The 21,371-nt window shown below is 41.3% G+C and overlaps 1 protein-coding gene and 1 long non-coding RNA gene across 8 annotated transcripts in view; one reads left to right on the top strand and one right to left on the bottom strand.

The window, feature by feature from the left end:
- The window catches only part of Vcl (vinculin), a 107,256-nt gene that overhangs the window by 28,179 nt on the left and 57,706 nt on the right, over positions 1–21,371 (top strand). For all 3 annotated transcript variants that reach the window (XM_005389935.2, XM_005389933.2, XM_005389934.2), the window contains exon 2: positions 11,698–11,768. In XM_005389935.2, coding sequence (XP_005389992.1) covers positions 11,698–11,768 — 71 coding nt within the window. The remainder of the gene's footprint in view (positions 1–11,697; positions 11,769–21,371) is intronic.
- Positions 834–20,159, bottom strand: LOC102004751. 5 transcript variants are annotated; one of them, XR_261887.2, is made up of 6 exons: positions 19,778–20,159; positions 19,378–19,552; positions 18,969–19,124; positions 16,745–16,901; positions 1,431–1,519; positions 834–1,178 (listed from the first exon to the last, which is right to left on the bottom strand). It is a non-coding gene; the product is annotated as an uncharacterized LOC102004751 (long non-coding RNA). The 5 variants fall into 5 exon arrangements; XR_261889.2 differs by lacking the exon at positions 1,431–1,519; XR_001235034.1 differs by lacking the exons at positions 834–1,178; positions 1,431–1,519 and adding an exon at positions 15,287–15,656.

The following is a 21,371-nucleotide window of genomic DNA, read 5'->3' as shown; positions in this document are numbered from 1 at the left end:
AAAATATTTGCAAAAATATTTAGTACCTGTCTTTCTTACTTTTCCTTTTTTTTTTTTTTTTTGGTTTTTGTCCGGTACCGGGAACCGAACTCATGACCTGGCGCTTGCCAGGCAGGTGCTTTTGCCGCTGAGCTAAATCCCCAGCCCCCTTACTTTTCTATTGCTGAGACAAAATACTCAACACTCAAAGGAAGAAAGGTTTATTTGGTTTACAGTTTGTAGAGGTTTCAGTTCATAGTCGGCTGGTTCCAAGGCAGGGTGGCTTGGCAGAGGACTGTCACAGAGGAGAAATGGTTCATGGCAAATCAGGGCAGGCAGAAGGCAGCAAGCAGCATGTGAATGACAAGTGGATAGCACTCACACTCAGGGTGGGGCACCCTTAATCTTAACCGGAACTGTGCCATACCAACTAGCAGACTAATTCAGAAATCACACACTCTTGATCCCAGCATCACACACTCCAGATCTAGCCACCTGTGAAATGCCCCGCTCATGACTGCATGAGGCTTTGGGGATATCTAGACACAAACCGTAACAGGATCATTGGCCATCAGGGATATCCAAATCAAGACCACAGTGAGATTCTACTTCTTCACTAAAATGGCTGTAAGTAAAAAGACAGATAATGAATGTTGCTGAGGATGTAGAGAAATTGGAATTCATATGTGCTGCTGGTGGGAATGTTGAACACAGGGGGTGTCTTTCGAAAATATTGGCATTTCCTTAGACAGTTAAACAGAGCTGCTATGTCCATACGGATTAGCTTTTTGTTGCTTTCATGAAATATCTTAAAATATTATTCCACAAAAAGTATAAAATTGAAAAAACAGGTTTATTTAGTTTGCAGCTTCGGAGGCTGGAAGTCCAAGGTTGGGCAGCCCTCTTGGTTCAGCCTGCGCTGAGGACTGCATGGCCCAACAGTGCTGGTGTGTGAGGGAGCAAAAGGCCACGTTTCAGTACAGGAAGCAGGAGAGGGTCAGGTCAGGGTCAGGCTTCGGAAACAACTCATTCTGCAGCAAACTCACTCGTGGAGACCAGTATTCTTTTTTGAGTGCAGTGCCCTAGTGGCCCATGGACCTTCCGCTAGGCCCTACTTCTTAAGGATTCTGTGCCATCGAGGCTGGGGTGTAGGTCAGCCATGTCACCTCCTTAGCTGCGTTGGGCACTGAGTTCACTCTCTAGGACCAGAAAGACAAAAGAATTTACTGCCACAGTGGGACGTAAGCTTCCAACACGTGAAACTTTGGCGGACAGACCACACCCAAACCGTATGACCCAGGAGTTCAACACCTAGGTTATACAACCAAGAGAAATGAGGTGTGGTTGAGAAGTACAGTGAATGTTTAAAACTTTGAAAAATGTATTATAGTAAAAGACACACTGATGTTAATCCCCCTCAGAACTCTCCCCCTTGCTTCAAGCATACTTACCCATTGTTCTTACCACTGCCGAGGCAGTTCTGGAAGTCTTCTCTCATGTCTTTAGTTGTGCCTGATGTGCCTGCTCTGGTGTCCTGCATCTGTTCAAAACGTTTAGCATTCACTATCATTTTCACTTTGAGGAAGAGCCAGAAATTGCGCAGTGCCACAGCTAGTGAATAAAGTGGATGAGGACACGCCGTAATGCTTTTATGAACCTGCATTTCTGTTGGATGGCACTGCAACTGCATGCATTCTATTTTTGGTCACTGCATGTAAAGACACTCAGAAAAGAGGACTTTCAGAACTGCTTCAGAAGTGGCAAGAACAGTGGGATAAGTGTGTTTCAGCTGAGGGGGAGACTTTTGAGGGAGGTTGATGGCATTGTGTCTTGTACTGTACTGAAGTTTTAAAAAAAATTAACTTTCACTGTATATTTTAATTATCCCTTGTATGTCTGTAGAAGACCTTGTGCATGGGCAGCAGATACAGCTCAGCGGCACAGCGCCTGCCTGGCAAGTGCACGCTGCTGAGTTCTATTCCCAGTACCAAAAAAACCCTAAACAAACAAAGAAAACCCCTTGTGCGTGAGTGTTTATAGCAGCATTATTCATGATAGCCAAAAAGTGAAAATATTTCATATGTCCATCAGCTAATAAATGGGTAGACTAAATGTGGTATACAGGTGATCCCTCACCTGTTGTGGGAGTTACGTTCCAGAGATCCCCATGATAGGTGAAAATCCACAAGGTAGCAGGGATATATTTTATTATTCGTATATATTTTAAGGTTTTATAAACCCTTCCCACCCTCCTATAAACCTTTTCCACTCTCTTATTAACCTTTCCCATAGTCTTATAAACACTTCATATGCTCTTAAACACTTTCTACTCTCTTAAATCCATGTAATTTTAACAACATGTAACATTCTGTATGGGTACTCATGTGAAGTGGACAAGGAGGATGCTGAAGGTATGGGCACAGTGCAGGAGAACAAACATGCTACGGTCACTGAGCCAGTCCGCTCAGGATACAGAACACAGTGCTGTGGTTGGTCGCCTTCCATTCCATCAGCCAATAGTGTGCCACGTACAACCTCACGTTGGCAAACTTGCTCCAGCGGTAGTGGTGTACTACATTTCCTTTGTGTATAGTACGGTATTCATCCGCTGATGAATTTTATTTTGGTTTATTGTGTATTTTATTTTGATTTAATGTTCTTTTAATATATTTGAATTAACATCTCTAATATTTTTTATATTGTTTAAAATTTTTTAGGCAAAAGTAATTAAAATCAAATATTATATCAGTATGTATATACCACAGAATCCCTTATTATAATGAAAACTCTGCAGTCCAGAATTAGATATTTTTTTTTAAGAAACCTGCGATACGGTGAAGCTGCGGTAAGTGAACCGCAATATAGTGAGGGATAGCTGCAGTCATACACTGAATTATTATTTGGCTATAAAAAATGAAGTATTAGTGCCTGCTACCATCGGAAAGAAGCTGGTCACTAAAGGGCACATACTGTGTGAGTCTGTTTATGTCAGATGTCCAGAACAGGCAAGTCTGCAGAGACAGAAATAGATTAATAGTTGCCTAAGGCTGGGTGGGGACGGGGAAAGTCTGAGGCTGAATGAGGGGATAGTGACTGCTAATCATTACTGGGTTTCCTTTTGGGGTGGAGAAAATGTTTAAAAATTGTGGTGTATCTAGAAACCAATAACCTTTCTCTGGTAGTTGTTTCTATTGACTGTTCTTAAAAATAATTTTCTTTTTTTTTGAGACAGGGTGTGCCTATGCAGTTTTGGCCAGCCTTGAACTCACTGTGTAGCTCAGGCTGATCTTGAACTCAGTGATCCTCCTGACTCAGCCTCCTGAGTGCTGGGATTGTAGGCTTGCACCTCCATGCCCAGCATCTTGAAATCCTGTTCCTTCGTCTTTTATGACATAGTTGTTGTCTTTTCCTCGTCCCATCTCAGACAATTTTTCCTCAGCTCTTTTTGCCTAGCTTGTTCTTTAGCCAGCTGCTTATCCGTTGTTATTGTTGAGCCTTGATTTCATTTGTTGTCCATGGTGTCTAGAACCACCCGATTGTTAATTTCAAATCCATTTCTTTGGCCAAGGTAAGTGAACTGAGAAACTGTTCATTCCTTTTTGTATTGGACGTGTGCGTCTGAGTATCCTTGAGCTAAGTCCCCTTCCCAGATCTGGCTTGCTTCCTGTTTTACTTACCTACTCGGTCTGTTGGCCCAGGAGACCGGGAGTCAGCCTAGATTTCTCTCCCACCCACCGTGTGGACTGTCTGCAGAGGCATCTGTTCATCACCTCTCTTACTTCTGTCTGCACTGCTGCTGCTTCAGTTCCCCTTCTTACCATTCGCTAAGACAGTAAGCTCCATGAGATCAGGACTGTGTGTTTTCTTCATCCCTGTCTGTAATACTTGGTACACTGTATGTTGTATAAATTATTTATTAGTGAGTGAACGGACTCACAGAGGAATTTGTCTCCTTAGTTATGGTCACTCTGGTCTGTTCTTGCTGAATTTTTCTGTTTGAAATGCAAATCTAACAAAGTCTTTTGCTCAGAACCATTAAATAACCTCCCCTTACTTAAAGGATAAAGGAAGCTTGAGCCTGTTGGGTTGTCTAAAGCCCCTCCATGATGTGGTCCCTTTCTGCTTCTCCTGATTGGCATCCTCTGCGCACCTCCTCTTCCCAATACCCTGTTCTCTGAACTAACTGAAAAGCCCTCCTTTTTACCTCGGATCCCACTAGAGTACGTGTAACAATGTCTTGTGTAAACACTTGTCTTGTGTGTGAAAGGCAAGGACAGTCTCACTCATTTTTGGAACATCACCCCACAGTGACACACACAGTGCCTGCTGTGAGGAAGTACTCAGTCAGTGCTTGATTCAGCGAATGACTCAGTTGGAGATCAGATTGGATTAGGAAGTGCTAGTTTTTCCTGGATGCGTGGCCTCTTAACCCCTGGGCGCTGGCTGGCCATCTCCGAGTGATGTACAAAGAATATCCATAGAAAAGTGCATGATCCCCAATCCATCACCACTGCAGCAAAGTGGTAATGGTCACATGCATTATTATCCTGCATGGTCTGGGCCTAGTACTGAACACAGCTGCGTATCAGAATAACTCACCGGTATAACAGATTGATCAGCTAACACTTGTGGCATAAAACATTGACTTGAGCCAAAGTAAGTACAGGCAATTTGGGTGACAAATATATATCTGGTTACAATTACTTGGTCACAACTAATTGGCCTTGTCGATCATCACATTATAAGAGCTTACATTTTCATCACATGAATACTGTCATGTACATACATGAAGAACCTGTAACCCAAATACATTCATAACATATCACCCAGGTAGTTCAGTTCCCAATACTGCAAAACAAAGCAAAAGCACACATTCGCACATTCAAACAAACAAACCCACAAACACAACAAACATCTGCCCACCACCTTTTAATGCGATGTCCTATAGTTACCGCTTAGACAAATTGGTTACACAAGTCCTCCCTGCTGCTTCTGGTCTTACTGTTTTCTCACATTTGGTCGCACTAAGGGAGACATCTCCATTAACATATTCTTTAGTCTAGGTAGTGGCTTGAATCAGCAGAGCTTTCTTTCATTCTTTTTTTTTTCTGGCTAGAAACCAGCTCTGCATTTCTGAACCAAACTGAGGAGGTTGTGATGAAAGGAGTAATAATAACAACAGCGGAAGACAAAAGCCCTCTTACATAGAATTTTGAAGTAAAGTCACATATTGAACAAAAGATATTTAAATTAACGAGCGAACAAAGTAAGAGCTTTTCAAGTGAAGCAGGGCTTCCTGCCAAGTTCCTCAAAGTGCCCCCAGGCCTCTTCCTCATTTGCTACCATTATTTCGGTCTCTATATCTAAGAATGCTTTATTCCTAGTTGCATTCTCTTCCCACCACGCAGTGCGCAGTGGATGCCTCATTGGCACTGAGTGCCTGTTTATTGGATTGAAAGGAATCAGGCCTTGGAAGTTAAAGGTTATTCTCTAAAGAAAATAAAATGAGAATAATTGTAGCAGTGAATAGAAACGACGGTATCTGACTTCATCTCTTCAACAGAAGAAAATTTGGAAGGGAAGTGATAGCATGTATTTACTATAAAGTTAGATTACCCTGAAAGGATTTTAAAATAGTGACTTAGAAAACTTGCTTGGAAATTCAGCTGTAACTGAGACCTACTTGTGTTTCCTTTCTCTCCTTTTTTTTTTTTTTCCCCAGTACCGGGAATCGAACTCACGACCTTGCATTTGCCAGGCAGGCACTGTGCCGCTGAGCTAAATCCCCAGCCCCCTTCTCTCCATTTTTTAAGCTGTTTAATTTGTAGGTGTTTTTGTCAGAGAAAATAAGATTTACTTTAAGGACAAATAATTCAGGCATTGACTTTAGTTCAAGTTCATAGTCATAAAATGTATATATAAAATGAACAAGGATAAGAGCTTTTAAATTTTGTACCTATTAATATTTTATTTTATGGTGCTGGGGATTGAACCTAAGGTTTTGCGTATGCTAGGCAAGTGCTCTGCCACTGGGCTACATGTCTGACCCCTGTGTTAATATTTTATTTATTGCTTTGTTCTGAAAAGAATTTGAGATATTAAAAGTACTCATTTGAGGTACTTAAAGTAGAAAAGATTTTTTTTTCTTTTTTTAAAACAGTGTCTCACTGTGTAGTTCAGGCTGGTTTAAACTCACTGTGTAGCCCAGGCTGGCCTCAAACTTGCAGCAGTCCTCCTGCCTCAGCCTCCTGAGTGCTGGGATTACAGCTGTGTACCACCATACCCAGCAGACAAGATCAATTTAAAGATATATTTCCTTTATTATAGAGATGAAAAGTAGTTTGGCCAACCTACAATAGATAACTAAGTAGATACCTAGAGTGACTACCTATAGTGGTAGAAGAAATATTTAAATAATTAAATGACTTTTGAGGTTATATAACCATTTGTTAGCTAAATTAGAACAAGAAACCAAAATAAATTCCAAAATGTATGAGTGTTTTGCTTAACAGGCCAAGAGGTTTTGGCAACCTGGTACTGCACAAGTTTGAGACACAGTAGTTAAGGTTATTACTGGCCTGTGTGATTGCCAAGTTGTAGCCTCTGTCGAGAATCGTACACCCCTCTGCGACGCTGACCTCCAGGAGTAGTGCTTTCCCACAAGGCGTGCACATTCCTGGCAGTTCACAAAGACTGTTTTTTGCTCTTAATACCATCCTTTATTGTTTGTTCTACTGTTTTCATTTTGAAAACATGGGTGCTGTAGAAAATTTCTGTTCTGAGGTGTGGGGAGAGAGGAGGAAAATGCACTTCCTTATCCTCTGATTGATGCTTCAAGACTGGACGCTTGGCTTTGTTTTTCTAGACAGGCTTTGTTAGTTGTTCTCAAGTTAGGTGACACCTCTCTGGGTGGTGTATCTTTAGCAACTGGCTTCATTGGAAGTTCTTGACTTAATACTTCGGTGATAGAAGATTGAATTGGCAATATCTAGAGCTAAGGCTACCTTTGGTGTAAGTGACGGGGCAGGGTAACATAACCCTCTCTGTCTTCGCTCAGCACACAAAGAACCCTGCCCTGGCACACCCTGCTAGCCTCATTTTCCTTGCTGCAGCCATCCCAGCCCGTCTGTCTTGTCCAGTGACCCACGTACTCAGACACATCTGACTGAGTGCTCGCTCTGCCCTCCATCCTGATCAGACTGCCTGGTCCTTTTCTGTACCGGCAACTTCTGTCATTTCAGGCTTAGCTCCTTTCTTTTGTGAAGAGACCATAAAAGCAAGGGCATAAAAGAAGATTGGTGTAGTAAGTAGGAGAAATGATTAGGAGAAAAAAGAGGCTGGCGGCAAGAAGATCAGTTCTGGGTGACAGTGATGGTCCCGCAATCTGAGATGTCTAATATGATAGCCACAGGTGCTAATTAAAATTAAAATTCGGTTCCTCATTTGCACTAGCCACGTTTCAAGTACTCGCTAGCCTTGGGTTACATAGATTTCTCTCATAACAGAAAGTTCTAGTGGCCAGCACTGCCCAAAATCAATTCCCTAAGTAAAAATAGCATTCTTCCACCTACTTATGCTTGATGAGTTGCACCTTAAACACTGGGCCACCATGTGCTTCACCCAATTCTAGGCTGAGCGTGTTGCGTACCAGAGTGAGCGTGGAGGCTATCACTGTAAGTATTAATGTGCCAGGTGTGGTGGTGCACGTCTGTAATCCCAGCACTCGGGAGGCTGAGGCAGGAGGATCATTGTGAGTTTGGGGCCAGCTTGGGCTACAAAGTGAGCTCAAGGCCGGCCTGAACTGCATAGCGAGACGCTGTCTCAAAAAAAAAGTATTAATGCAGTGTAGAGTAACAAAATCAAATTAGTATCCATCACATAAATACTTAAAAACAGCTTCTAAGTCAGTAGCCCTTGAATGTACTTTTGCCGTCCACTTCTCTTTCCCCACCTACTCCTACCCTTGCAAAAGAGGGACAGAGTAATTCAATATAATTTTTTTTTAGTTCATTTCTGCTGGGGTTGGAGTATTTCCTATTGGCAGAACTTACAGTGGTTTTGCCTGCTGTGGTCATGATTGCCTTATCCCTGGACCAGAGATCTTTGCGTGCTGAGTATCAGCCTTGCATCGTTGCTCTTTAAAGACATTTCATTGAATTGACCAGAAGTCATCCTGAGGTTTTCTTTAGCACGGTCTCCTCCTTATGCCTCACCCCATGCTGTCCAAGAGCGAGTCCTAATAGTAGTCCTTCCCCAAAAAGATAATACACCTGTGCTCTCTTCTGCGTTTGCGTGCTCACATCGTTGTCTCTGGATGATGGCAGCACCTTCTAACTGATCAAACTACTTCTCTTTTCCCCTAAGATAATTTCTCCACAAAACAGGTGTGATGGTCTTCTAAGAAGACGTCCTGTCTATCATAGGGATCTCTTGTTTAGGACTCTTCCTGTTTTGCTTAGAAAGGTTCTCGAACACTGCAGCCTGTCCCCAAAAGCTTTGTGGTCTCGCCCTTGCTTTCACACCCGCCGATAGCGCTGCACCGTGCTTCTCTGCCTGTGCTTTCACCTCTTTGGTCTGCGTGGGCTCCTCAGGTGCACCTCCTCTTTCCTGCCTGAGGGATGTTGCCTTGCTACTTTCTTGGAATTTTTTTGTTTGTTTATTTGTTTGTTTTTGAAACAGGGTCTTACTAAGCAGTCCAGGCTGGCCTTCCACTTGCCATCTTCCCGCCTCAGCCTCCCCAGTGCTGGGATTATGAGTGCGCACCACTGTGCCTGGCTTTCTGAATTGTTCTTCCCCATCCCTTGTGTCAGTGATTTCTCTTCAGCCCGAAAACCTCAGCTCTGCTGTTACTTCCTTAGGAAAGACTGCTTCTCCACTCTTTCTAAAGTAGGCTTTTCTACCCTGCACTCTGCAGCATTAAATATAAATTTTTTTATGCCACAAATTATATACATATATTTATATATATCTCTTTTTTTTTGTTTTTCTCCGGTACCGGGAACCGAACTCACAACCTTGCGCTTGCCAGGCAGGCGCTTTTGCCGCTGAGCTAAATCCTCAGCCCCTTATATGTATCTCTTTAAAGGAGTTCTTTAAAAAAGAACTCACTCTTTGTCTGTGTTCTGTTTATTCCTACTAAAATGTAAGTGTCATGAGGGCAGGACCTGCAACAGTGCCTGGCACATGTAGTTGTGCTCAGCAAATGCTTTATAACCCTGAGTGACTGCTTCCAACAGGAGAGCTAAGAACGTGCCCGCTCTTCTCCCTCTGTGGTCTGTGTCTCCCCGCTGAGCCCCCAGTGTACACGGAGGAATCCCCACGTAGCTTCAACGTGAACATCCTTTGGGGCCTTTTACACTTAGTATGAACCAGTGACTTGGTGGCTGAACTGTGTCTTTGTGAAAATCATGCCCACAGCTTTTTGAATGGTGAGTTTCAGCTGGAAAATACAGTGAACAGTACATCTGGAAATATTCTGTCATGTTTGAGCTGAGAAATTGTAGAGAACCAGCTGCTGATTTGAAAGGCTTTTATTGCGATACAGACAGTCTATTGTCTGCAGAAGCACTGGCTATCACACAGTAGTATGTGTGTTGCTTTTTCTGAGCTATTAACTGGAGAGAAAAAAACCTTGTACTCACTAATTTATGCATGACTTGTATTCCCTAAGAACAGTTTATTGTGTTCCTTTAGTTAGCTGATTTGCTGTTCATTTGGAAGTTTTTCTCCCTTTTTAAACTCAAAAGCTAAGTGACCAGATAGGATTGAGATGCTTGTCACTATTTTACAGGTTTAGGCAATAAAATGTGGTTTGAATTTAGGATTTAGCACACATGGGTAACTTCATCTTTTTTGATAAAGTGGGTGAATTTCACCGCTCACTTCTTTACTTGTTATGGGATACTTTATAGCCATGATGTGATGAAAGAGAAATTAAAAATAGGGTGCAAGAGATGAAGGGAGTGGAAGGGAGAGAGACAGGGAAGGGGTTAAAACAAAATATGTTGTCATTATGTATCGAAAGAATTACTAATAAATGAAGATTTTAAAAAGAGAGATTGACATCCAAGCCTTCCATGGGAGTTATTTTATTTTATTTTTTGTCTTTTTGAGACAGGGTTTTACTATGCAGTTCTGGCCTTGAACTCACTTTGTTTTCTAGGCTGGCCCAAACTCACAGAGATCCTCTTGCCTCAGCCTCCCAAGTGCTGAGATTACAGGTGTGCACCACCATGCCTGGCCTCATAGGAGTTTTTTTTTTAAGACAGTAAATATATATATATAATTTGTGGCATAATACATACATGTGGATATAATATAATCTGAGTAGTGTGAATATTCTGGTAATTAAAAATATTTCTGTAGACCTGGGGGTGATAATTTAAAAAATTAATGACCATTAGTATTTTGAAGATTTGTATGAAATGATAGATAATTACTAAAACTTTAAATGAGAATAATTTTTCCTGAATACTTCAGTTACCTTTTAATCTTTTTCCTATTTTAATTTTTAATGGAAAGAATAAACTTGTTTGATACATTATAAAATACAAAAACTTAGACCCCTCTCAATAAAAAATGGGCAAATGAAATGAACAGGCGTATCAGCAGAAGTGCAAAAGGCATTAAGATGTGTTATGCACACGTACCAACTCTGTACAAGGAATGTAAATGTGTACTACAAGCAGGTAGTGTTAATGTTACTTTTTTAATTACAAAGATTATATTTTCACATTTCAGAAAAGAAATGGGCAGTGCAGATCTACATTTACTCAAAATGTCCTGAGCATTAATACAACCATTGTTAGTATTTGTTTTTATTTTTTCAGTGTTTTTGTTATATACATATGAATTTTGTTTCTTATGATAGTGTAGTTCTCTATATTCCTTCTTTTAAATGAAATATAATGTCATAAAGATTTTACAGTACTGCCGATTCTAGAACCATTGTTTTAATGGCCCCCATAGCACTCAACTTAAAGATACATCTTAATTTACTTAATTGTTCCCCATATTGAGTAAATTATTTAAAAAGTGCTTTAGCTATTGTAGTTAACATCATAGTTGTTATGTTAATAGTTGTCATAACTAACGAACAGTGAATATTTTAATGAATATTGTTATTACCGCATTGGTATTATTGCTTGGTGGGTATACAGAAGTGGAATTCCTAGGTATGACATTTTTTATGTTTTCTAAAACACACTAGCAAGCGATTTTCCTCAGATAATGTACCAGTTTGTACTGCCACCCACAGGGTATAAAACTAGTCCATTGTTGAATTCAGCGTTATGTGTTACTTCTTTTTTAAGTTGCTCCATAATTAGGGGAAACACGGTTTTTATTTTCACTTTTATATAACATGGTGAAATTACATGTTTGCTTTCTAGTATCAAAGTCATTATTGCTTCAAATATTTTCCCCAGTTCCAGTAACTTTTATTTTTTTCTCTATAGACATTTAAGACTACCTAATTTTAATTTATGCACTTTATATAACCTTTTGTAGATACAGCAGATTTTGTCAGTTCAACGTATATACATGTATATTCTGTGACGAATTTCTCTCTTCCCCCTTCCTCAAGGGTGCCTTCAAATTAGCCTGTAAGCGTAACATTATGCGCGGGCATTCGGTGTTGTTATCCACATGTATTGTGAGGGTAACCTTAATAGTTGTCTGGGAATTTATATTTGAGTTATGAATCTCTTTCCCTTGCAGGTTGGAAAAGAGACTGTTCAAACCACTGAAGATCAGATTTTGAAGAGAGATATGCCACCAGCATTTATTAAGTGAGTAATTACCTATTCTGTTGCTAAGCAGAACCCTGTCACTGAAAAAACGGATTCCAGGAGCAGTTTTTTTAATAGAAAACTTACCTTTACAATTGAAGTGACAACTTTTTTTGTCTTTCAACGTTTATTTGTGCAAATTATAAACTCCTAAATTGAGAAGTCTGGTAACAGTTTTTGATAAGGACATGGGCCAGGCACCCGGAACCTTCATGTATTGCTGTTGGGGATGTAAATTGGTACAGACACTTTGGAAAAGTTTGCCTTTAGTAAATTAGAGGGTAGGCAGTTCCACTCCTGCATATGTTCTCCAGCAATGCACAAGCACGTATATACTGGAGTCCAAATACAAAAAGATTTCATCATTGTTCAGGATGACCCCACTACCCTCTCTGTAGTAGAATGGATTAAAATAATCATAACGTAGCCATAAATTGGAATTTTAATAAGTAATAAAAAGAAATGAGAAATTTTCACTTTAAAATGCTGAATTCTATATTATATGAATTTCACTTCAGCTGAAAAAAAAGGAACAAATGAATCTCAAAAATAGTTATAGGAGGCCAGGTGTGATGGTGCATACCTGTCATTGCAGCACTCAGGAGGCAGAGGCAGGAGGATTGCCTTGTGTTTGAGGCCAGCCTGGGCTACATAGTGAGTTCAAGCCAGCCTGGACTACACAGCGAGACCTTGTCTCAACCCCCCTCACCCTGCTCCCAAAAGGGGAAATTACAGATAGGTAGGTAGGTAGAAAGAATGACCCATTTATTTAAAGTTCAAAAACAGCCAGTTGCATGGTGCATGCCTTAAACCAAGCACTTGGGAGTTTGAGACAGGAGGATTGCTGGGAGCTGCTGGGAGCTTCAAATCAGCCTGGGCTACATAGTAGGTTCAAGTCCAGCCTGGAGTACAGTGGGAGACCCTGTCTCAAAAAACAAATAGCCAAACAACACCAAGCAAAAATAATTCATGCTGTTTAGAGGATGCCTATTTTTATGGCAAATAGATAAAAATTAATAAGGAATAATGGTCACCAAAGTCTCCGGCAGAGAAGTAGTAGTTTATACTCAGGGAGAGGCGCAGAGGCTTCTAAAGTGGTAATAATACTCTGTTCCTTGACTTAAGTGATGAGTTACATGGGTGGTAGTTCTTAATTATTCACTATGCTATACATACAGTTTTATGTAATTTCTCTCAATGTATATGTAGTATTACAATTTTAAATACAACTAAAAGTGCTCTTAGGTCTTTATTTTGTGCTCTATTATTTTCATTGAACAGATGCAAATATTTTACTCATATTGCTGTCTTATTTCTAACTTGAGTGTTCTACAGAGCTGTTTCTTTTATGTGTCAGTGAGGATGGTACTGGGTCATCTACTGTTTTTTTTTGGTCCTCTTTTTTTTGGTCTTTTTGAGACAGGGTCTTGCTCTGCAGTTCAGGCTGCCCTTGTGCTCACTTTGTAGCCCAGGCTGGTCTTCAGCTCACAGCAATCCTCCTGCCTCAGCCTTCCGAGTGCTGGGATTACAGGCGTGTGGCACCACACCCGTGTGTAGGTCCTCTTTTGAGTATCTTTTCCTTTTAGCTTCCTTGGACTTTAAACTTGTGTCCACCATATAGGTCAGGTTGCCGAGGCTGTGACAAAATACACATGACACCTGAAGGGAGGAAAGGGTTATTTTGGCTCACGGTTTCAGGGGTTTCATTCCGTGGTCAGCAGACCTCACTGTGTTTAGACCTGTGGTGAGGCAGAAACAGCAGGGTGGAGAGGCTTGGGAGAGGAAAGCTGCTCACTTTGTACAGCTAGGAGGGTGTGCATGTGTGGGAGACAGGGAGAGACAGATAGTGAGGAAGTGGCTGAGGACAAGATACAGTTCTCAAAGTCACATGTCATGACCTGTTTCTTCAACAAGGTTCTGCCTTGTAGGTTTGTTACCCCCACCCAGTAATGCCATCGAAACATGAATCCACTGCCAGGCATTTTGGCATGCACCTGTAGTTGCAGCTATTTGGGAGGCCAAGGTGGGAGAATCACTTGAGTCCAGGAGTTCTGAGCTGCAGTGCGCTTTGCCGATTGGGTGTCTGCACTAAGATCGGCATCACTATGGTGACCTCCCGGGAGTGGGGGACCACAAGGTTGCCTAAGGAGGGCTGAACCGGCCCAGGTCAGAAAGTATGAATCCACCACTGAAGTAGCCTCATGAGCTAATCACTTCCCACAGCCCATCAGCTGCCAAGCAGGCCCCCAGCATGTGGCCTTTGGGGGCTGTTTTAGATCCAAGCCATCGCATCTTACATTAAAAGCCACTGTAGTCCCAGTGTCTGCCATGTTACCCTTGATCCCCTGGAAGGGACAGAGTTTGATGGGACAGTGAACAAGACTGCAATTTCAGGTGGGTAGTTGGACTAGGTAGTCTTGTCAGAAAGCTCTGACATTCCAGGCTATGAATATTATTTCCTTGGTGAATGGGTTTTTGTCAGGAAACTCATCCCTGCCCATTCCCAGAGACAGACCCTTGATAGATGCTATAGCTTCTCATGGGGGTTTAGAAAAACTAAAGAGGAGTAAACACTAGTTGTGATAAAATCTTCAAAAAAGCAAAGCTTCATTGATCACTCTGGGGGGTTACTAGGGTGCCAACTCCTTACTCTATAGTTGATAATTTGTTCTGTTTTATTTTTTGGTTTTTTGAGACAACGACTTGCTCTGTAGTGTAGGCTGGCCTTGAACTCACCATGTAGCCCAGGCTGGCCTCACACTTGCAGCAATCCTCCTGTCTCAGCCTCCCAAGTATTGAGATTATAGGCACCACTCCCAGCTTTTGTAATTGGTAATTTAAAGGAAAGAAATGTTTATCCTCCATTTCCTGTGTAAACTTTATTTCAGAACAGCCTAACAGCCCTAGTTGATGGGGAGAATTCTTATCAATAAATATAGAAGGGATGACAAAATTAGAAAACCAGCTGGGTGTGGTGGGGCACATTTGTAATCCCAGCACTTGGGAGGCTGAGGTGGAGGATTGCCATGAGTTCAGGGCCAGCTTGGGTTACATAGTGAGTTTAAGGCTAGCCTGGACTACATAGTGAGACCCTATGTCACAAAAAAAAAAAAAAAGAAATAGTTGGTTTAGGTAAGGATAATCAACAGATGAAACCTTTCAGAAGTTTTAAGGATTATTTTACCATAATACAAAAACCTTGATCTTCATGAGGAATGGGGGGGGGGCGGGAATAGTGCGTTATGAACAGGTGAAAAATTTGTTTGCAGGGTATTTAAAAGTATATATAATTTAAGCCAGGTGCTGTGGCAGGTACTGGTAATCCCAGCAGTCTAAGAAGCTGAGGCAGGAAGATACTAAGTTCAAACCCAGCCTGGCCAATTTCGTTACTTAGCAAGACCCTGTCTCATAAAGTGGGGGCAGGCTCTGGGATATAGGTCAGTGTGAACGCCCTGGGTTTAATCCCCAGTGCTGCCCCCCCCATACACACACACACACACACACACACACGCATATACATACCTACATACATACGCTTAGTATGCTGCATGTTGGAGTACTACGTGAAAATAGCCTATTGTTGAAACAGCAAGATGGCTCTCAGGCAAATTTGGGTCCAAATAAATATTGTGTAATTTAAAACATGGTTCTTTATGTTTTTCTTGCTTTACTTTAGAGTGCACATGAAGCAGAAAACAGCAGATGCCTCGATGGGGGGCAGGGGAGAGAAACAGATGGAAGCGATTAGTGGCGCCCTTGGAACTGTGGAGCAGGACGTTCTTCTGGGCTGTTCGTTTGATGTTCAGAAGTTTCCAGGGCCTGACTGAGCTAAGCTCCTCTGCAGTCTGCTTTTACAAGGGTTTCTAAATAGTGACTGCTTAGGCAGCACTGAGGAAGAAAATAAATTTTAGAAATTCATTGTTAGATCAGTCTCCAAGAATGCTAGGATGGCAGGGCCAGAGAATATAGTAGATTCTTGGCCTGTTGATAGATTTATACACCTAAGCCACCTGAAATATATTTAGGGTTTTTTTTTTTTTAAAGGGAAGAATATAACATTTTTAGAATTTCAAATATAGTAAAGTTAAATAATAGACTGTGTCATTAACAATTAAGGCGTGTTGAAAATGGGCTCCGTACAAGTTAAAACTGACATGCAAGTAGACCATCCTGGTTATTTTTCTCTCGTTGCTGAGACAAAATACCTGATGCTCAAAATTAAGGAAGGAAAGGTTTCACGGTTTGTGGAGGTTTCAGTCTGTACTCGGCTGGCTCCAAGGCAGAGTGGCACATGGCAGGGGGCAACCGTTGATTGTGGCAGAAAACAGCAAAAGCAACAACAGCAAAAAGGGAGGATGGGCAGCATGCAGCTTCTTTCCCTCCCTTACATTGTATGCAAACTATGCGCCCCAGGGCGCGTGCAGCACTCACACCCATAATCCCAAGTTGGACCCTGAATCAATCATAAACTTAGAAGCCCGCCCCATGGCTGATGAGGCTTTGAGGGGACATCCAGATACAAACCATAACAATCCCTAACTTGAAATTCCAAAGTCCACGAACAAAACAGAAGAAAAACCAAACTGTACAACCTGAAAAACTTGAAAACCTGAAACCTTCCTACTCCAAAGGGTTTTTGCATAAGGGATATCTAACCAGTGTTTGAATTCTCATTGTCAGTGCAGGACCTCCACCACTCAGAATACTCCTTATTGTAAGGGAACCACTTGAAAATAGAACAAGATTGGCACTGTCACTGGAAGGCTTTCTTCTGGGTAGAGCAAAGGCTCTCTGACTGCACTGGTAGCTAAAGTTCACAGTTTATTAAGTTTACCCAAGATTGCAGTAGTAGCCACACTATTGCTCAAGAGGTAGACGGTTGCATGATGGTTGCCATGAACACCGCCCTGATCGGCGTGAAGTTCAGGCAGAGTACAGCTGCTAGGCTGTGCTGTTACAGTAGCAGTGAGACTCACCCCGGAGAAGTCACTGGGCCGTCCGAGACTGTCAGGAGAGCCGCTTGCTGCACTCTATATCATCACTGTCGCTATATAGCATCATCATCATCGTCACCCAGCTGCAGCCGTAACTGCTCATTATGTGTAACTGATGAATGGGATAGCATGCTGATTGCTGTATAGAATAGCAGTTTTTATCAGTATGTAGTAATCATTTGTGAGATGTATTACAAGTGATTTATTAATAGTAATAAAATGCCAAAGTTTACTAGTGCTTTACTTTAAAAAATAAATTGAACATAAAGCCACATATAATAATAATAAAATGTATCGCTTCTAAGTTATTTTTTAAATCTTTCATTTAAATGTAATATACTCTCCTGCTTTTATTATGAATTCCTTAGTGGAGAGAAATAAGTGGAATTATAGGTCTTATGGCTGGGAGTTGTGTACAGTTCCAGGTACACATATGGTGGTATGCTGGGGCATATTATATGTGTATTTTATTTTTGTGTCTATCATGAAGAAACAAAGGAGGAAATTGATGCTATGGAGGAAAGTTATTTTTTTGTCTTTGTATTTTGAGGCAGAGTCTCACTATGTAGCCCAGGCTGGCCTCGAACTCTTGGTGATCCTCCTGCGTCAGCCTCCTGAGTGCTGGGACTAGAGGCGTGTGCCACCCCGCCCAGCTGTTGTTCTTTTGAGGCAGGATCTCACTATGCAGTTTGGGCTGGCCTTGAACTCACAATCCTAATCCTCGTGCCTCAGCCTCAGGCGTGCACCAACATGCTCAGCTTGAGAAAACTTTGAAAAAAAAGAAATAGTTGAAGAATGTTGAAATGTAATACAGGCTGACTTCATAGTAGGAGTCAGAGTGCAGAGAAGAAGACCAGTCACCATAGGTGGAACCACTGGAGAGAGGCTTCACGCAGCAGGTGGGGCCTGGAAGAGCAGAGGAAGAGAGAGAGTGAACTCTGGGTACAGGGAATGGCTAGCAAGCCCTGGGGCCTGTGAGGAGCAGTCCCGGTGGGAGCCGGAGCAACTGAGCTTGGCGGGGAGCTGGGCCCTGGTGATGAAGGGCCTCGAAAGCTTGGCAGAGCTATTTACAACTGGCTACAGGTGACATCGTGAAAGTGGTTTTCTGGGAGGACTCATAGCCAATACAGAATGAATAATAGGTGCTACCGGTAGCGCTGGGAGGGTAAGTTGCTCATCAGATCAGCCAGATTCATTTTCTGTCAGCGTGGATTTGCCTCACATTGATGAGAAATGTTTATGGCAAATTATGTTACTTGGGAAAAACTGCCTTCCTGGTATTCAGTGGAATTGCACCGTTATTTCCGCGATGGAGCACAAATGAAGGGAGCAGGCAGTTCTTGGGCCCCACCGCAGAGCGCTCTACCTGGACGCATCACAGGGCGTCGCTTCTGAGGGGGTCTGGTGGTACAAACCCCTGAGAAGGGCGTAGTGCACCCCGGCTGCTGGCAGGCAGGTGACAGTTGCGTTTAGAACTGTGAAGTGTCACGTTCTGCCTCAGCACCCCTCTGAACAGTCTGAAATCATCGACACTTGGATTGAGTTACCAGCTTGGATTATTTTTGAAACATATTGCAATGTTAGGCCTTTTGAATAAATAAAAGAGCGTTTCCAAAAATACTGTGTGAAAGGGTGCCCCGTTGCTACGTGACTGCCGTTAATCACGTTCCCTGGGGAATGATCTTGTTGTAACCCTTAAACTTTATCACGGAAGCACAATTATGCTATCTGTACTTTTATGTTTTTACATAATTTATATTCATGTTCAAAGAAGATATTTCCAAAGGGTTCAAACATGCTTATATTTAATTTAGCTTTCTTTGACCTGAAGTAATAGTATCACTTTCTAGATCACCATCACTTATATTTAGCTTTAACTTTTTCTTTGCTTTTGATCCTGAGCACCAAAATTGATTTGTGATGTCATTTGTATTTGTACACGCAGTTGTGGGTGAAGTGCCCAGAATGTCTTTTTTTAGAATGAATTTTTTGATCCTACCACTCAGTGTCCTCTGCTTGTCAGAGGCTAATATGTGCTTTCATGTTTTGGTTTTTTGACTTGAGGGTTTCTGTGATCCTTTCCACTGTCATTGTAAGAGACCTGACCAAGTTTCTGTGAGATAATCATTCCCATCTGCCAGCTGCCTTGCTGCGTGTCTGACCGAAATCAAGGGCCCACACTGGAAACATTCACCTTTGGACTCACCACATGAAGCGCAGCTGGCTACTGCTGTTTTGTACAGACTTTCTTTGTGAAGTTTGGAGAATTCGCAGTAATGAACTGAATCAGTGTGTTGGTTTGCAGGAAAGTTCCAGACAGTTCGGCAGGGATTAAATCTTTGGTTTACTTTGTGTACTCTTCCTGTTTAAGAAATTAACTGGTAACATGCAATAGTATTTTCACCGTGTGTAGAATAAGAATAATATCTACTATTGAGCAAGGGAACTCACACTTATAGACTATATATTATTGAACAAGGGAACTCATTACAGAATATTACTCAGTGAGGTACAATTTTTCATTTTCTCATGTAATTTTGAGAACACTAATTTTTAGATATCAGCAAACCCATTGTATAGATACAAAGACTAAGGTTTGACACATCTTCACTTACCTGGGGTTGCTCAGCTGGTAAAGTGGTAAAACAGGTTCCCTCGTCCATGTGCAGGGCTTCCAGGCGCGCATTCTTCCCACAGTCTGGCCTTCCAGAAAGTAACAGGGCGCATCTCTCAGTCTCCAGGCAGCACTAACTTTGTGCCACTCTTTAATGATAGTAACTTATACTTTTCCTGAAGTATTTTTTAAAAAGTAATAATGCAGATATAATTGGTGATGTCCTCATTTCCTTACAACTCATAAAGAAGTTCAAGTAATAAAATTTTAAAGATTTAAGAAATCATAGGGGTTATTTATGTTTTGTAAAGGAGTTGAGGTCATTGGCTGCCCCATCTCTACCATGCAAAAACAAGCAAACACTAGAAGCAATTACATATATGTATTCCCGTAGCTCATACCTTGACTTTTCCTAGGTGGTCTAGTCCCAACTTAAGAAGTGCTCAACAGTTTGTTTTCTATGGCCATTTAAAATCTTCCTTGTTCTTTCCTTAGTAGAAATGAAAGAACTTACAAAAATGGTATGGTTATTTAATCCACCCCATTTTGCAGAAGAGGCAGCTGGGGCCCAGAGAAGCTCAGTGACTCTTTGAAAGCAGCAGAGGTAGGATTCTGACCTAGAACACTCTGACTCCAAGTCTTATGCTCATTTCAGCACGCTGAGACGCTCTTTCCCTTCCAACAGTCTTTTATAATTGAGTAAGGCTTAAATGAGTGAAATTATGCGTACACGAAGATCCCTGAAACAAGGGGGGAGGGGGACTTGGTTAATGGTTAGCTTCTTTGCATAGCCTCTCTTTTTTTTTTTTTTTTTCAAATAAATTGAATTACTTTTAAAGCTTTCCTTACAGGTACTTTTTTCTAATCTATAAATCTCCTGCCCACAGTAAGAGGTTCTTTGTTATTGTAGAACCCAGCCTCGCTTATGTTAGGCAAGTGCTCTACCACTAAACTACACCCCTAGCCTCATTTATTTAATATTCTCTCTGTCTCCATTGAGATGACCACATAATTTTTATACCTTTACTCCGCTAAGGCAGTGTGTAGTCTGCTACAGGAATATAGACTTTCTGGTAACAAGCCGTGCTTGCTTTTCAGGGTAAACCCTGTTTGATGGTTATTGGAAAAAAAAATCACAGTGCTGACTTGCGGTAGCTTCTTTCCTCATGAGGGGCCGTGAAAATAATTTCCTTTTCTTGTTCTGTTCTTGCCCAGTTTTGCTGTCAAGGTTGTTTGAGGCGTCATAAAATATTTTCCTGTCTTTGCAACAGTTCATTAAGATAAAGCTCCTGAAAGATTGGCAGTACAGTACTTGTATCTAAAACTTTGTGGAGGAGAAAAGCATGTCTTTTGGAAGAGATTTGCTTATTCATTGTTTGTTTTTACTGTCTACTTCAGGTTTTAAATTCATTGCAAATAGGTTTTCATACAATATTTTTCTAGGAAGTGATCCATTTCATCTGACCTCCCACATTCATGTAAAATTAATACAGTTTTGTTTTTCATCTCTATAGCTAAATCACCTTTTCTCTTCAGTATTGTTTATTTCTATCTGTTGTCTTATTTCTTAGTGTTCTTGTTAGAGCTTTTTTATTAATTCCTCCCCAGAGATCCACTTTATTAAACAGTTCTCCCATAGTTATTATTTACCTTTTTTGTTTGTTTGTTTGGTGCTGGGGAGTTCTTGATTGAAACCAGGGCCTTGTACGTGCTAGGCAGTCACTAAGCTGTTTATTTTATTTTATTTTGAAGTGGTCTTGCTAAGTTGTCTAAGATCACTTCAAACTTCCAGTTCTTCTGGCTCAGCCGCCTGAGTAGCTGGGATTACAGGCATGAGTTACCATGCCTGGCTGATGCTTCAGTCTTTGTTTAATCTTTTTTGTTTTCAAATAAATATATTTAAGGCTCTCAATTTTGTCTTAAGTCATCTTACAAGTTAGGCTACTGGTACACACACCTTGTTGTTCAGCCCTAAATATTTCATAATTTTTTTTT

The sequence above is a fragment of the Chinchilla lanigera genome, unplaced genomic scaffold (genome assembly GCF_000276665.1).
Source record: "Chinchilla lanigera isolate Chin_1 unplaced genomic scaffold, ChiLan1.0 scaffold00036, whole genome shotgun sequence".
Classification (NCBI taxonomy): Eukaryota; Metazoa; Chordata; class Mammalia; order Rodentia; family Chinchillidae; genus Chinchilla; species Chinchilla lanigera.
Note: the sequence above shows the minus strand (reverse complement) of the source record. Positions and strands in the feature narration are given on the sequence as shown.